Source organism: Corvus kubaryi, unplaced genomic scaffold, assembly GCF_017639235.1.
Source record: "Corvus kubaryi isolate FWS band 111438036 unplaced genomic scaffold, C.kubaryi_AGA036_p1.0 126, whole genome shotgun sequence".
In the NCBI taxonomy this organism is placed as follows: Eukaryota; Metazoa; Chordata; class Aves; order Passeriformes; family Corvidae; genus Corvus; species Corvus kubaryi.
This window is the reverse complement of record NW_024580661.1, coordinates 3,101,489-3,117,800: the sequence shown is the minus strand read 5'-3', so window position 1 is coordinate 3,117,800 and position 16,312 is coordinate 3,101,489. Positions and strand designations below refer to the sequence as shown.

At 48.6% G+C, this 16,312-nt stretch overlaps 1 protein-coding gene and 1 long non-coding RNA gene across 5 annotated transcripts in view; one reads left to right on the top strand and one right to left on the bottom strand.

Moving 5' to 3' along the window:
• P4HA1 (prolyl 4-hydroxylase subunit alpha 1) overlaps positions 1-9,509 on the top strand; it is a 26,382-nt gene extending 16,873 nt beyond the window's left edge. The window contains exons 9-15 of one of the 4 annotated variants that reach the window (XM_042022639.1): positions 178-248; positions 5,160-5,259; positions 6,194-6,247; positions 7,431-7,496; positions 7,935-8,003; positions 8,622-8,718; positions 9,195-9,509. In XM_042022639.1, coding sequence (XP_041878573.1) covers positions 178-248; positions 5,160-5,259; positions 6,194-6,247; positions 7,431-7,496; positions 7,935-8,003; positions 8,622-8,718; positions 9,195-9,265 — 528 coding nt within the window. In that variant the 3' untranslated portion in view covers positions 9,266-9,509. Of the gene's footprint in view, positions 1-177; positions 249-5,159; positions 5,260-6,193; positions 6,248-6,308; positions 6,363-7,430; positions 7,497-7,934; positions 8,004-8,621; positions 8,719-9,194 lie in introns of all 4 variants that reach the window. The other 3 variants (XM_042022621.1, XM_042022629.1, XM_042022611.1) reach the window with 3 other exon arrangements.
• LOC121661972 lies at positions 9,407-16,312 on the bottom strand. Its single transcript, XR_006015140.1, has 3 exons — positions 15,416-16,312; positions 12,620-12,724; positions 9,407-12,289 (listed from the first exon to the last, which is right to left on the bottom strand). It is a non-coding gene; the product is annotated as an uncharacterized LOC121661972 (long non-coding RNA).

Sequence of the window (16,312 nt, the reverse complement as noted above, 5' to 3'; positions counted from 1 at the left end):
TTATTCCAACCAATTTGTTGTGATTTGGACATGGCAGCTGCAGCTTGTGTTGCCCTTCCAACCATTGCTAATTTGCGAGCATCGCATCCGGACCAATCGGAACCCTTTCAAACACCTGGGGCTTGGCCAAAAAGCAGCCTGCGAGGTGGGTAAGCCTTGTCCTTTCTCTTTTTGTAGCTGAGCCGTGCTACTGTTCATGACCCTGAGACTGGGAAACTGACCACAGCACATTACAGAGTCTCTAAGAGGTAAGGGGAAGGGATTCCTTGTCTGAGGAAGTGTGTCCTGGGGCCGTGCTGCTTCAGCGCTAAACGCGGGCAGGGATTTTGTGTAACTTCTCTTATTCTTCAGCCTTTCTTCCGAAGAGAGTGGGCTAAAGCAAGCTGAGCTGTCGCATAACAAAGCACGTGGTCTGCTGAAGTAGGGATTCCTTGTCAGGGGTGGCATTCCGAGGTGGAAGTGCCCTCTCTGGCTGAGCATGGCTTGTGCGCTGGGACTAACGTACTAAACGTGGGTGTGGGGCTCTGCTGGTGCCCGGGGCAATGGGGCACCTGCCTGGCTCACCTCTGCTCCTAAGCTTCTGTATCCACACCTGCTCAGAGCTAGGAGCTGCTGTAATTCCTGGGAGCACTGCACATTAAAGCTAGGTGATGATTTTAAGGGATTTCCTTGTTGAAATGATGGTACGTAGCTGCTGCTTGAATAGAAACCCAGAGTTCTTTCAGCTGCTTTGAACAAACCCCTGAACTTAGAATGGCCCAGAGCTGAAGGGCCTTAGCTGTGAATTTCTTCAGAGAGGTAAAAGTGCTTCCAAATACGGGACCACAGGGAGGTGATTGATTCAGGAATGATGATAAGTCTCAGGAAAACTGGAAAACCACTGGAGCTGAGGTCCTTAAGGCCACTCTAGTGGCAAGTTGAAAACATTTATTTTTATGCCTCGTGCCTTTGCAGCACGTGGGTCTGTGTGCTCATTGGCACACGCAGGTGGTGGGAATCCTTTGGGAGTTGTCTGGGAAGCTCTTACATGTTTGCTCCTTAAAACTGCCCCCATGGAGCGACTTCAGGAACGTTCATCTTCTTGTTGGACATGCATTGCATTTCATTTTTATTTGTTTTTAATGTTCGGGTCTGTCCATGTCTTACCTATCTTGGTTATTTGTCACTGTGTATTTCATTTATGCACTTGTGGGGTTTGTCCTCTGTGCCAGACAGCTCTGGGGTATTTACTGAGGAAACTCCTTCATCCATTTGGATCCCCTCATGTCAAACTTGATGTGCTAATGATGGGAATTGCAGAAGGTGACCAGATTACTGATGGAAATTGGGATGCATAATTGGTGCCTATTTAAATAGATGAGGCTTAGTGAAGGAACTTTTTATTTAGAGTTGCGATTTTTCATTAGTAGGAAGCGTTATTCCCTGAGGTGTTGCAGATGCCAGTCAGAAAAAATAGCACAAGGCACTACCCAGCATTAAAGGCCAATTAAAAACCCAGGACAGAGCCTGGGGAATAGGACCTTTAAATTCTTATTAAGGTTTGGTGCTCAAAAATGTGGCACTGTGGGGCTTCCTTCCAATGTACCCAAGGAACTCTCAGAAGTAAATAGTATTTTACTGAACTAAGTTTTTAAATTCAGTATCTCACTGGAAGCTGGAATTAAAATTGTAGAGAAACATCCAAGAAGTAGGGAACACCATTTTTTGAGGGTAGGAACAGCCTGGAGGGTAGAGAGGGACTGCCCTTCTCCTGCTTCCCCATGCCTTTGCTTTCATCCATGTGCAGATTTGCAGGATGGTTATGGACTTTCCAAGAGAACTTGACACCTAAATCTGGAGTAGGAGGCAGAAGCCACCCCCACCAGCCTGATTTAGAGGGCCTGTGCTGTTCCTGCTGCTCTCCTGCACTTCCAGAGACATCTTTCCCTTGGAGCTGCTTGAGCTGGTTTGGGTTTCGGTGAATCATTGCTCCTGAAAACCAAAAAATGCTCACTTTATTTTTTTTAATAGATGACTGCTTTCCCCCTCCAAACATTCCTTCCCAGCACATGCCCTCCTAAATTACAGCATTCCTGTCTCTGAGAGAGCTACTGTTCCCTTGGTGGGACGTGGCAGCTCTGTGAAGGGGGGCACCTTGCCAGCACCACCGAGCCGTGTGTGCAGCACCAGGATAAACCCACCCACTCACACACTGCTTTTAAAGATAAAAACTGCCTTTTCCCCCTTCTCTCTCCTCCCAGCAGGCAGCCAGAGCTTGCAGCACGTAATGTTAAAAGTTTCCACTTCAGAAATACCAGGCTGGGCTTTTACTCGCTCCCTGTTGTGTCTCTGCTGGTACTTTTCTGCACACCACGTGTAGCTTAGAAGGCTTTTAAACATAAATGCCAGTATTTTGTGGCCAGTGACTTACAGAAGTAGTGTTGGGGTGTAATGTCTGCTCCTAGACTGACCAGAGCAGCTGAGGAGATGAGATTTTGGGGGGATGTGCCCCTTGTGTGTTCAGTAGCTCCAGAGAATTGTCTGTTTTTTCCTTAATGTACTGCTTGGTCTATTTCTGTGTAGAAGCATTGTGCCATTAAAAATCGCTAAGGTGCCCCACGCAGAATTATAAGAGGGAGGAATATGGGACATTTGGTGGCTGCCCCATCCCTGGAAGTGGCCAAGGCTTGGAGCAACCTGGTCTAGTGGAAGGTGTCTCTGCCCATGGCAGGGGGTGGAATGGGATGAGCTTTCAGGTCCCTTCTAACCAAGTCATTTCTCGATTCCATGAGTCGATGTGATTATTCCTGTCCATTTGTAATGCGTACAAAAGTTGTTAAAAGCCCCCCTGGTGTGAATTCAGCACGCTAATGGAAGCATTCTGGTTTTTGTAACAGCTCAGGGATGGCTCTCTACAAAGCCGAGTGGGTCAGCAAAACCCCAAACTTGTGTGGTGGTCACTAACGAAATACCAAATCCTGCTGTAACTCAGTGCCATCTTGAGCTGCCCTGCCTGGGCTTCCCAGGAGTTGTCCCTTTTTGTTAGGGCCCATCACGGACTCGGAGGTGGCAGCTGGTCAAAGATACGACAGAATGCAATGAACCTGTCAAATTCAGTGTCTCATCTGACAGATGGTCATGGAAGAGCAGAGCTGTGTGCAGTTACTGGACGGGGAATTACGTAAATATCAAAAGAAAACAGGTTGCTGAGCATGCTTAAGGCTGTTAATGCTGCACCTCCTGCACCACTGGTCAGGGAGTGTCTTTCTTTGAAAGACAAGGGCAGGAGAAAAGCCAACTTTGTGTGAAGAAACTGTTTTGAATGAGGCACTTCTTTCAGCGAGGGACCAAGCTGAGGCAGCAGCGGAGGAGGGAATGTGGGACAGCTGGAATACTCTGTGAGCAGGCAAGGCCATGGATGCAGGTTTCATAACACCTTCAGGGTTAAATCCCCCTGTAGGCCTCCCTGTGGTTTTGCTCAGCACCCAGCAGACAGGCTGGCACTTGGAATATGGTTTCAATTCCCTGTTCCTCCACCTTTCATAGGCTTTCTTTGTATGCTGAGGCAGTTAATTTTATTTTTAAAATACATACAGTACTCCCCTTCCTGAAAGGCTGCAGTTTTCTCCTGGTGAAGCATTCATTGCCACTCTGAATAACCAACACAGCAAGAATGCTTGCGTTTTCCTTTCTTCGCGTTTTTTTCCTTTAAGCCTTTATTAACAGACTGGGCAGAAGCAGAGAGAGCCTACACTCTGAAGCTGGTAGGTGCGTCAGGGTTTTTCTTGTGCCTTAAATGTGAGGTTAGGGCTGCTTGTGAGCATTACCTGGTCACCATGGCTGTGTAGCATGGCTGCTTTTTGGGGTTTTTGTTTGGTAAATGCTTCATATCCATGTCTTTGCATTCTTCTGCCACCTGAAATCAAAGCAGGTTGTGTTGTAACATCTCCTCGTACTAACAGCGTTCAGCAGTGGATGGGTCTGTGCATGTCTGTCTTGAGAAATGTGATTTCTTTTATCATCTTATAGTTCATTTGTCATTGAGAAAATGCTTGTAGAGATTCTGTAACCTGTGTCAGTGCCTTGTGTCATGTATCAGGCTGCTGTTCCTCCCAGGCAAAGTCTTTGGGGATTTATGGGTTTTTTAAATACAAATTAAAGAAAACTTTAATTTAGTGTAGATGTGAAGGTTGATTTGAGTAAAAATACAGGGATGCTGCAACTGATAGTTTCCAGCTGGGCTCTGGGCACAGAGATTTCTGTCTAGCAGGAAGCACTGCTGAGCCTAAAAGCTGAGTCAGCTGCTAGAAAAAAAAAAGGTAGAAATAGCTGTCTCTGTTTTCCTGCCAAAAAAACAAAATGGGGGAAAATGAGCCCCAAATCATCAGTATTATCACCCATATTAGTGCAGTGGTTGGCATGGGATGAGAAAAGCAGCAAGAGAAACAGGCATCAGGTGAGCAGGTGTTGAAAAACTCTAATACACAGTAGGAGGCAAACATTTTGAAAGATGCCCTTGAAACTGAGGCTGACCTTCCACATTTATATTTTTTTTAAAAAGGGGTTAGTTTGGGGTTTTCCCCCCCTTAAAAATCTGTGTACCTGAAGCATGTGCTAAATACCAGATTTGTAATAGGCTGTTCTGGTAGAAATTGTTCAATTTAATGCATTATTTAATTGTTTTCAGAGTGATTTTTAGTAGCATTGCAGGGCTAAGTGATGAGAAAGGGCAGCTCACAGAGTGCTGGCCTGGAAGTGTGTGACATTTCGGGGAGCTGAGTTACAGCTACACAGACAAATACAGCAACCCACCCTCCCAAATCTTGCTTCAAAACCCATCGCCCCTGGGGGCTGCATTAGCTGGTGGGAGTGGGGTAAGAGCAGAACTGTGCATGCCTAGTTTAAAAAAGAGCCTGAAGCACTGTTGGGAACATTTCCTTCAGCCCAGTGTGGGAATGCAGGCCCTTGCTTAGGGAGCTCCCTTAAACCAGTGCTGGAATTGGTCTTTCTAGAAAACACCTTCATTGAATTCAGGGCTTTGTAATGCCCTAGAAGCACTTCTGGTCATGCTACCAAATTCTTGACAAGTCCTAAGAACTAATCTGACATTCCAAGTAACTCCAAGTGTTGCTGCCGTGCCGCCTGTTGCTGTCACGTGTCACTAACTGTCCCCCCCTCAGCGCGTGGCTGTCGGGGTACGAGAGCCCGGTGGTGTCCCGGATCAACACCAGGATCCAGGACCTGACAGGGCTGGATGTCTCCACAGCAGAGGAGCTGCAGGTGAGTGTCAGGGTGGGTTTGGTGCTGGATGGCAGTCAGCATTTCACTGTGGATGGGTGGCTTGTGCTTGCTCAGGGCAGGTGACCACAAAAACTCACTTATTTACAGAGAGGAGGAAACAAAGCTGTCTTTGCAGAGCAGCTGTTCAGTGTGAAGTGGCTTTTTGGGGCTGAAAGGAAACAGTGATAACTGAAACTCTGGCTGTGTAATTCCTTTTCATTTAGACTGAGTTTCATGGCTGCAGGGTCAAACTTTGCTGCTGTTGGAGACAGTTAAAAGTTTAGCTTGACTTGTACTCAAGGAAGGCCACCAGTGTGCCTGCTGTCCCTGGGGTGTGGGAAACACTGGCTGTATGTGTAACTTGAGAAAATTGTAACTTAGAAGTGCTTTTGTTTATTTGCTTGAGGCCTTTAAATGAGCAGCTGCTTCCCTGACTGTGAGCAGAGCCTGAGTACCTGGGAAGCAGGACACCCACAAAGTGGTTCTGAAACCTGCTCTGCTCCTTGCCCCTCTGTCAAGGTTCCTGGTGATAAAATGGCCATGGAGCTGGTTAAAAAATGAGGTTATTTTTTTATAACCAATTGGCAAGAAGGACAGGTGACCCTCTCTATTGACACATTTAAATTTAGGTCAAAAAGTGGTTTAAATTTGATGATGTAAAAGCACCGTGACACGTTTTGAAGAGAACAGAGGCTGAAAAGTTTTCTGTAGGAGAAAAATGCTTTTCTAGCCTGGGAAGCACCAGGTTCCTTCCATGGAGCACGCTGCATCCTGCAGTGCCAGTCTTGGATGTGCTCTTGTAGCTGACAGAGGCTCGACATTTCCTGGGACTTGGTGTTTAAACTTCATCTGTGCAAAGGCTGTAGCTGACAGTCGAACTCTTGCCTGGATAAATACTGATTTACTAGATCCTGTGCTTCTCCTTCCACTGTAGGTAGCCAACTACGGCGTAGGAGGCCAGTATGAGCCTCATTTTGATTTTGGAAGGGTAAGTCCTGTTTTGTCTTCACCTCTTTCTTCTTCACAAGCGCTGTGTTTCTCTTTTTCAGGTGGCAAATTATGGAGTGGGAGGACAGTATGAGCCCCACTTTGACTTTGCACGGGCAAGTAAAGAGCTGGAGGAGAGCTAGACCTGGTGAAGCCTGGGCTTCTGGGCTGGGGCACACTCTCTGTTCTTCAACGTGCATTAAATTTTGTAGCTCTTCCACTTTCCTAATCCATGTCCGTGGAGAAAGCCCTCTAAACCACCAGCTGAACCTGTGGAGGTTGTTACCTGTAAGATGAGTGCCAGCAGACTCCTGACAACTGGAAAAAGTCTTATTTCACTCTCCTTAAGTTTTTAATTGGATTGAAGTTGTCCACCTGTTTTATTCCAGTTTAAATTGCAGACTGCTGAAATTCAGTTGGTTATTTACTGGGCATAATTCTGTGTGGTTTAACTCCTTCAGATTAACCTTAATCTTGCCAATCCCAGCCACCAACTCTGAATCAGGATCTCTGCTCTGTAAGCAGGTGCTCCAAGGCATTGCAACTGAGTAACAGGTTTTGTTTGGAAGCCCTGGGGTTGTTTCCTGGAGTAACAATTGCTGGAATTTCAGTGCACACAAATTGTGGCCTCAGGGGGTGGGTTTAAAAACAGAGGTGTGACAGAAGTTGGTGTCAAAACTCATCAAAATGGGGGTTCATTCTTGTAAGCCAAGTGCTAAACACGTCTTAGTTGCCTGGTTTGTCACTGAGGCTTCCTTCCTGCTTCCCAGCTGGAATCCAAAGTGGAGTGTGGCAGGGAGGTGTCCCAGCTGCCCCTGGGACTGAGAGCTGCCCTGGCTGCTGCCAAGGACAAGGGGGGATGAGTGTAATTAAATAATTCAGTTTGCTGTGAGGAGGATTTATAGACTCAGCCTCAGACAGCACAGTTGTTCTTGCCCATTAGAAATCTGGGCTTAATGCCCACCCTCCCTCCCTCCCTCCCTGACAGAATTTCAAAGTGCCTGGTTTATTTAAATTAATAGATTCACTCCTGTTGCATTCCTCCCCTCCTTCCAAATCAGGGGGTTGGATTAATTCTTCTGCACAAGTCTGTTGTGTGCTGCTGGCTCAGCAGCTGTGTGTCACTGGCTGCTCTCAGCAACCAGAAAGAAATGCTGATGGAATCTGCCTGCTTTTGTTCACAGAAAGATGAGCCAGATGCTTTTAAGGAATTGGGAACAGGCAACAGAATTGCTACTTGGTTGTTTTATGTAAGTGATAAATTTCTGCCATCTGTCACTGCATATTCTGTACCACTGAATGATTTAATTCTGCTTTTTTTTTTCATTCTTTTTTACTGAAAGGACTTGCAAGTGAAGCAGCCACTAACTTTGGGGTAATACGTGGGGGGGGGGGGGGGCTTCTTACCCAGACTTTGTGGTTCTTCCATGTGTCTTAAGGAGGATTTTTCCCCCAAATTTGAGCATTAGCTGAAATTATTTGCCTGCCTGTTTATTTTTGTATCTGCATCAGAATTTACAGCATGTTCACTGCCTTAACACTCAAGTGGGAGGGACAAGGCTGGGATTGCACTGGGAACAGAGCAGGTTTGGCCTTTTTAAGGGGTTTACGTCGAAATTAAACTTCACTTTTACTAAAAAGTGAGATTTTATCAGCCTGAACTCACCTGTGCTTCCCCACCTGTTCAGATGAGCGATGTGTCAGCAGGGGGAGCCACGGTCTTCCCTGAAGTGGGAGCCAGCGTTTGGCCAAAAAAGGTGAGCAGGATTTATCCAGCAGATAAAACCACTCCTCCCCACCTACTCAAACATAACAGGCACCAAACAGAGCTTTAAAGTGAACCTTTAAAATAACTGTAAGCACCTCTGTGCTGTCATACAAGTGCTGTGATTTTCCTTAAGTGCAGCAACTGGAGCTGTGCTGGTGATTCCAAGGGCCCTGACATTCCATGTGTTGATACTGCAAAACATTTAAATGCTTCAAAACACATCTTGAAAATACTCAGATCTATCAGTTGATTAGTCTTGAGGCATCTCTAGGAGATTCTCCTGTCAGTTTTTTCCGTCAAGCAAGGTTTGTCTTTGCTGGCCTGCTGTTCGTCTTTAGTAAATAATCTTGGCTTTCTTTAACTGGTCAGGAGTTGAATGAAAGTGGCTTAGGATTTTAAAAAAAATTAAGAGCCAAGTCTATAGACATACAATAAGTCAAAGGAGACTTATTCCTAAGGAAGCAAATGCTAGAATATGGAAAAGAGCCTTCCGTTCCAAAGGAGAATCTGAAACAATGCAGCCACCTTTGCCTTACCCTTCAGTGAGCTGGTGTGAAAAGTGTGTGTTGTACAGAGCAAAGGGCTGAGTGTTCCCTGCCCTCCCCAGGGAACAGCTGTCTTCTGGTACAACCTCTTCCCCAGTGGAGAAGGCGATTACAGCACGCGGCACGCGGCCTGCCCGGTGCTAGTGGGAAATAAATGGGGTGAGTATCTGCCTCCGACCCGAGTCTGCCCTGTGCTGGGGGGTGGCTTGGCTTTCTTTTTCCTCTGGACTTCAGAAATTAAGTTCTTTGTAAAGAAATCTATTTAATTTACTTTATCTACCTCGTATCTCTCTGTATGTTAAATATATTCCATTCATTACATGTATAAAGTAAATGTAATATTGTATCTACTTTAAGAATCTTTTTGTAGCTTTGCAGCCATACTGGAAGGTTTTTTGTTGCTTTGTTGTTTGGTTGGTTTTTTTATTAGACCAACTTCACGCATTAGTGCATAGCAGTGGGGTTGGAATGAGAAAGTCTTTTAAGGCCCCTTCCAACCCCAGTTCTGTGATTAAAAACCATCAGAAAATTAAGATAATCCTGTGCTTAACCAAAAGCTGGCCTAGAGCATATTTAGGTTCAGTAGAGGAGGAGCTGACCAGGTGCAGTGACCCAGTACCTTTGTGTCTTTGCAGTATCCAATAAATGGCTCCACGAGCGGGGACAGGAATTCCGACGGCCGTGCACGTTATCGGAGCTGGAATGACGCAGCCTGGCCTCTAGAGTACTCAGTGTGTGTGAAATGCACACAGCTGGCAGTTTACAACTGACTAACAAACACTCCACTACAGGTCCATCCCCACCCACGCCGCTGTGTCAGCTGTGGACAGGACAAACGTGCTTTTAGTTCCCTCCAAATCCCCCCCAGGTCTTACCGACAGAAAATACTGAGGCTGACGAGTGTTACTGGAAAAAAAAAAGGACAAAATACAGACGAGGGCCACAACTTACAGTGGTGTTGTGTGTGGTGTTCCTGTCACCATCATCCCTCTGAGCAGTGTGGGCAGCCAGGGGTTGTCCGGAGTCCTCCTCACCCCTGCCAGGCTTAGGGCAGGATGATTCCCTGGGAGGGCTCCTTTCTAAGGAATGCTGAATTAAACCCATTCCTATTCCTCAATTCCCAGACACTCGACTCTTTGCTCTCCTAGAGTGCCTGACCACTGCGGGCATGTTTTATTTTTTCTCTGGAAAACAGGTTATTACCATGTTTTAGCCTGGTGTTCCACTTCCACAAAAGCCCCACTTCTTAAACTTTTCTTCCTTCACGGCCTCTGTGGAGAATTTGGCTCTTAAGCTTGACCACATGAGCCAGCAGCTCCACAGGCAGAGCCAGGATGCTTCCACAGCGTCAGAGCGGCCTGGGAACACCCACAGCCCATCTTCCCTCCACTTCTGCAATGTTTGTCCACACGAACAAATGCTGCTTTTGTTCTGTCCTGGCAGCCAGCTCTTCCCTCTGCTTCTCAGGCAGTGGGGACGGGGATGTTCCCCTCGTCATTAATCAAAATTGTTGTGCCTTAGGACACTAGAATTTCAAATTGGTTCTGAGACTTCAGGTGCTGAGGTAACACAGAGTCCTCACAGAATGCTCCCCACCCGTCGTCCTTCTCCCAGCTCTCGAGGTTTCAGGAGAAACTCTCAGCCTATTTATAGTCCTGAACCTTTCTTAGATGCAGGCTCACTTTCCTGAACCCTTTCCTTTCCACAGCAGGATTTTTAGCAGAATATCCAAATATCTCAATAGCATGAGGACAAAAATCAAAGGGTGCTGCACCTGCCTCTACCAAAACAGTTCAGTTTTCTGGATGATGATGATTTTACTGATTTAGGGGTCAAGCCTGAAGTCTTTACCAAGGAAAAATTCCAATTTTGGTTAATTGGATTTTCTGCCTCAATAAAATCTTGGCAATTGAGCCAAAATGTACAAAACCTATTGTTAAACGTGCTAGAAATACCTCTGGAATACTGGGAATGCAGTTTAAGGTACTATAGTTGGAGGAACTGCATACTTTTAGAAGACACTTTAAAAAGTCTTTGCTGGAAAACAGATTGTTAAATTTCTACTGAGCCTGGTAGCAGTGGGACCCACAGAACTGCCCATCCCTAGTCCTGCACCTTCCTGAATTTTGCCTGGCTTTTGGCAGCTGGAAAACAAGGTCCAACCGTAACTTGAGAACACAAAGTGCACAGTCCCCCCCTCACATCTGTACTGCTCCTTTACCGAGAGCAGAAGCTGATCTAAATAAATTTACCCCAGAACGGGGTTAGCAGAGCTGATCTTTGAGCACTAAATTGTAATAATTAAAAAAACCCCAAACCCCTAACATTTGTGCCTACCTGAGTTTTCTCACTTTTTCATCGGGCTCTGTTCCTCTCCATGGTTCTCTCTTTTCTCTTTCCCCTCTCTTCTAGTTTGTAAAGTTCCAAAAAGGTAACTATGGCTGCAGGTAACTCCCACCCCCTCCCTGCAAGTACAAGGGTCCTGTGAACAGTGTGGGGCATCCATAAATGCCAGTCCTACCTTGTAAAGGAGCACAAAGCAAAATCCCTGTACTGCCATCAGGAGCAGGTGTGGAAAGCATTTGCTCTTGCTGTCCCAACTCTATTCAACAATCACCAAAGGACAAAAAAAAAGCCAGAGATGGGGAATTTTGGTCAGCAGTTCCCTCCCTCACCTCAATGCCAGTGAGTATTTCCAGTATTAAACAGCATCAGTCTCAGGCATTGCTTGGGGAGTACAAATGTTCTGGTGCACGACTTCTTAAAGCAGTGAACCACTCACAGATAATTCTTCAGGAAAGAATTTTCTACTTGTGACAGTAGAAAATTTCACTTGGTTAAAGGGGAAAAAAAAAAAATCCCTCAAAATTAAACCTTGAGTCTGCTGAGGCATATCAGGAATGTTTCAGGTTATGGCAGTAGGGTTGGCTTAGATTTTCAAACTGCAGACAATCCCTGTTTCCTCCACTGCAGTGGTGTCCATGCCTCCAACGCTGACTGTGTAAGGGATTACACTGGTGCTGCTGCTTCTGCCTTACCCCATCATTTCTCAAAGGGCTTTTGGATCCCTGGCGTGGCTCCTGTGTGAATCTAGTTTTGTATTAAACATGATTGAAAACTGTCTGGGCTCACAGTGACTGACAACTGAGAAATTGCCTTACTGTTACATTTTTTGTAATAAAATTTTTAATGTTTTAAAAAAAAAGTGAACAGGCTTAAAATAAAAGCCACTGCCAGTAGCAGTGAGAAATCCTCCACATCCAACTCTCCTCGTATGTGGCTGCTATAAATCTGATCACACAAAGTTTTATCACCATTTGTGGAAACTAAGCTCCTTTGTTTCCCTGCACCATCTCAGTGGGCAGGTGCAGGAGCTGCTCCTACTCCAAATTCCTGTTCAACACTAAACTTTGTGTCTCCGCTGGGAACACACAGCCCTAAAGGACTGCAAGAGGGGAGGGCAGATCATGCTGGGCTGAAAGCAGGGTCAGCTGCTGAGTGTCCCTTTTCCAGGGGTGACATACCTATTTCCTGAAGCCAGAAGGTCAACCAACCACTGATCCTGGAATGGTTCTAGTGAAGGGAGGAAAGCACCAGAGACTCCAACAGCACAATAAACTCACATGTGGGAAGGTCAGGCTGGCCTCTTCCATAACCAAAACCCACAGCCATTCCTGAGCTTCACCCCGCAGAGCAGCGGAGCTCATGCTTAGTTCTGGTCATCAGGAACCTGCACAAAGCACAGCAAGGGCTGGTGAGAGGCCTTGACCCTTTTGCCTGTGGGACGGAGCCGTGTGCTGCCCGTGGAGCACTTGGCTTGCAGGTAGGGAGCTGCCCCGGGACACTGCTCATGTGCTCACACATTGGGCAGCTGTGGCATAGGAAATCAGCCTAAAGTGCACCAGCGTTGTTTTGTTTTGGAAAGGTGATTGGGTTCCATCCCCAGCCACCCTGTGCTGCTGAGCTGCTGCCCTGCCCCTGCCAGGACGGGTCTTGGGGGAAGGAAAGGGCTCTGGATCAGCCCTGGCCTACTGCAACCAGTGACTTCCCACCATCCTACCTGGGTCCCTGGGGCTCTTCTGGCACAGCTGCACCTGGAGCAGGACCATGGGGGGTCACCACCATGGGAGGAACCCAGCAAGGGTAAGGACCACAGCAGCTGCAGCTGAAAAGGCAGGATGAGGTCAGAGATAGGGAAAAAGGCCTGTGAATGTCACAGGGCAGGAATAAGATAAAGAGGAAGGAAATCCAGGTCTGACAGGATCATAGAACCCAGAATAGTTTGGGTTGGAAGGTACTTAGAACTCATCCAGTTCCAGCCCCCTGCCATGGGTAAGGGACACCTTCCACTATCACTCCAAGCCCCATCTAGCCTGGCCTTGGACACTTCAGGGATCCAGGGGCACCCCACCCTCCCAAGGAACAATTCCTTCCCAATATCCCATCTATCCCTGCCCTCTGGCACTGGGAAGCCATTCCCTGTGTCCTGTCATTCCAGCCCCTTGTCCAAAGTCCCTCTCCAGCTCTCCTGGAGCCCCTTTAGGCCCTGGAAGGGGCTCTGAGGTCTCCACAGAGTTTTCTCTCTTCTAGGCTGAACAATCCCAGCTCTCCCAGCCTTTCCTCCCAGCAGAGCTGCTCCATCCCTCTGCTCATCCTGGAGCCTCCTCTGGACTCTCTCCAGCAGCTCCAGGTCCCTGCTGTGCTGGGCCCCAGGGAGCTCTGCAGGTGGGGTCTCACCTGAGCACAGGGGCAGAACGCTCTCCTGCAGGGGGGCAGCACAAGGCTGTAGGGACCTGCCCACACACCTGAGCTCGGCCCCCAGGAAGAAGGGGGTCTTTAACCACCCCCGCCCACCCTCCCTCGGCTGCTGGACTCTGACCTGGCTCGGAGGGACTCGGGGATTTCATCATCGACCCGCAGTTCTCGTTCCGGTAATCAGTGACTCACCTGGCTCCCAAAGCGGGCTCTGAAGCAGCCACGGATCGCCCACTAACCTGAACCACCAGCTGCCCCTTCCCCCTGCTAAACACCGACCAGCAACTCCCCGAGCCAGCCAAAGCCCATGGAAAAGGGGCTCCCGTCCCTCTCTCCCAAGTCCTCCCCAGCAGAATGCCACGGGAAGGATCCTGGCACAGTCACGACGTAGGGAGTGTGCTCGGAATGAGGAATGCCCCACAGGAGCCGGAGCTTGGCTCCTGATACGGAGCCAAGAGGGATTTTCCAGCTCCGTCGGGGACGGGCTCATTCCCACAGGCGCGGGGGCCACAGGAGCGGACAGGACGGGTGTAGCCACCTCTCCCTCCCAAGCCGGGAACGCTGCCAACAGCCTGACAGTGTCCCTGGGAATGTGTGACTCACCACGGCCCGGGGCTGCGCTATATTTAAGCATTACGGAGGCAGAAATGAATGCACCGAGTCAGGAGCTGCCTATCCCGAGGTCAGGAGCAGGTTCAGAAACCAGTTGTCAGAGTTCACCACCGTAGCAAAAAGCATCTGCATCCCTTTAAATCTTCAGAGCTGGCCCAGGGAAGGGGTATTTGTAACTGCAGTGGGTCAAAGCGAGGCCAGACAGCCTGCAGGGTCCCACTGTGCACATCCACAGCCGGGGAGTTCCTCACTGCTGCAGCTGCTGAGCCACTCCCCGAGGGAACTCTGGAGGTTGCTTTTACCCAATCCGACATTTTTCCTGGTCTTCAGATCTTGAAGTCTGGGTGCAACCAAGCTATTTGCAGCTGGACTGAAAACCTCCCAGGAGACTGGCTTGGGGAGGGAAAGAAGGAAGCAGGAGGAAGGAAGGAGAGCGGCTCATCCCCCAGGCAGGGCGAAGGGGCTGCCACGTTTTGGAAAAGCAGTTAAACTGCTTTTTATTCACAAACCTTTGCTTCGGGACCAGTGACAAACTAGCAGGAAAGTTTCTGACTCCTCTTTACCCAGGCTCTCTACTCTCTGCCAGCTGCTCCCTCCCCACCCTGTTCGGCTTTCCTAATTCCAATTGATTTTGCAAACGGCCTGGGCTCCAGAGCCACTCGCTCCAGGCTGCATGTCCTGCTCACGCCACATTCCCACATTCCCTGTGGTTTGCAACCTCTGCAGTCCTGCCAGCATTTTCTCCCTCTCTGTTCGCCTTCAGCAGCACACGGATCAGTCACCAGGGCCCGAGGATGACAAAGAAAGCTGTGTTCTGGAATTGCCTCTAGAGCAACCCTAAAAGGCTCCACCACAAAAGCAGGACACCACACACAGACACCCAGGGGCTCTTACACATTTCCAAGCTATTCTCGAATAGCTGTTTTGCTCTTTTTTACATTAATTTCTGCCAGGCTGTTGGCAAAGGCTGGGAGCACTGGGACTGCAAACTGGAGTGTCAGGCGGGGCAAGGATTGAACCAGCAGAGACATCAAGGGCTCCGCTCACTGCAAGACACAGCATGGGACTCTTGAATCCAATTTTCCCTGCACTGGGGCTCCCTGACAACAGACTCCGGGGACCATTTCCACCCACGTCTGACAGACCAATCCCCAGCATGATCTGAACAGTAGGAGAGGCCCGAGCTCTCCAGTGCTCCTGCAGGGAAATCCTCACTTCCCCAGCGCCCCCTCTGCTGTGTGCCAGGGGTGACACAGACATTCCAGGGTTCTCTATACCTGGGTTTATCTTCCCAAAGGCAAAGCTGGTTTGAAGTTCCCCTGGGACCTCCTGCATTCCCAAACATCCCCTCACCCATAACTCCGCCCTGGCAGCCATGGGCCTCAGAGCAGATGGAACAAGCAGGCAGCAGCTGCTTCTGGCTCCACACCATTTCCCAGGAGAGGGACTAACCAGCTTGTCTGCTCCCTTCCCCACTTCTCTGACTCACCTGCCTAAGAAACCAAGACTTGGCTGTCCCATGTCTGGAGTTTGTCACCCAGGGCCATGTGCAGAGACACAGGCAGTGCCATGGAGCTCTGGCCCTCCAGAAGCAGCAACACAGCAGGGCTGAATCTCCTGCAAAACAATAAAATGCCAGAATTTGCATTTGTGTTTGGCATATATTTAAAATGCCTGCAGCCCAGCTCCTCCTGAGAGGCATTGCTGTGCTGGAGCACATCTGAAAAGCTTTCTAAGAGCAGCCAGAACCTTCCCACACCATTTCCCTTCTCTGTTCTCTGTGGAGTGGTTTGCTTTGTCTTTTGCTGTGGATGTTCATTTGGTTACTTTCTTTTTAATGTGCAACTTTGAACCCTCCACCAGCTGAGCAGGCCCCTGGGTCCTGGCAGGCCTGTCCCACTCCAGAGCTAAGACCTGCAGCTGCCCACAACCCATCCCCTGGCTCAGATTTCAGTGCCAACCTTTCCTTCTGGCTCACCTGTGCTACATGTTTAATTTACATTACATAGGAGCTGTAACAACCAGCCATATAACATCAGCCCTCAGCAGCCACATCAAACGCAAGTATTCATCTACAACATCGATCCTAGAACTGGAGGTGATGCCAAGGAATTACCCTGAATGCAGTGTTTGTAACCCCAAACTACTCCAAACTGCTGGATCATCCCCTCCGAGGCTCTGTGAGCCCATGGGATTTGCTAGGAGCAATATACCCAGCAGCTAGGCTGGGTGAAGGTCTCATCCCACCCCTGTGTGCCCAGGAGGCCTGGGGAAAGGGCAAGGGGTGCTCTTCAGGCTGCCTGAGCAGCAGGAATTTTTTTCATCTCCCACCAGGCTGGGGAGGGAGTGAGGTGGCCCATGCAGGGAGAGGTCCCTTTTGGGGAGC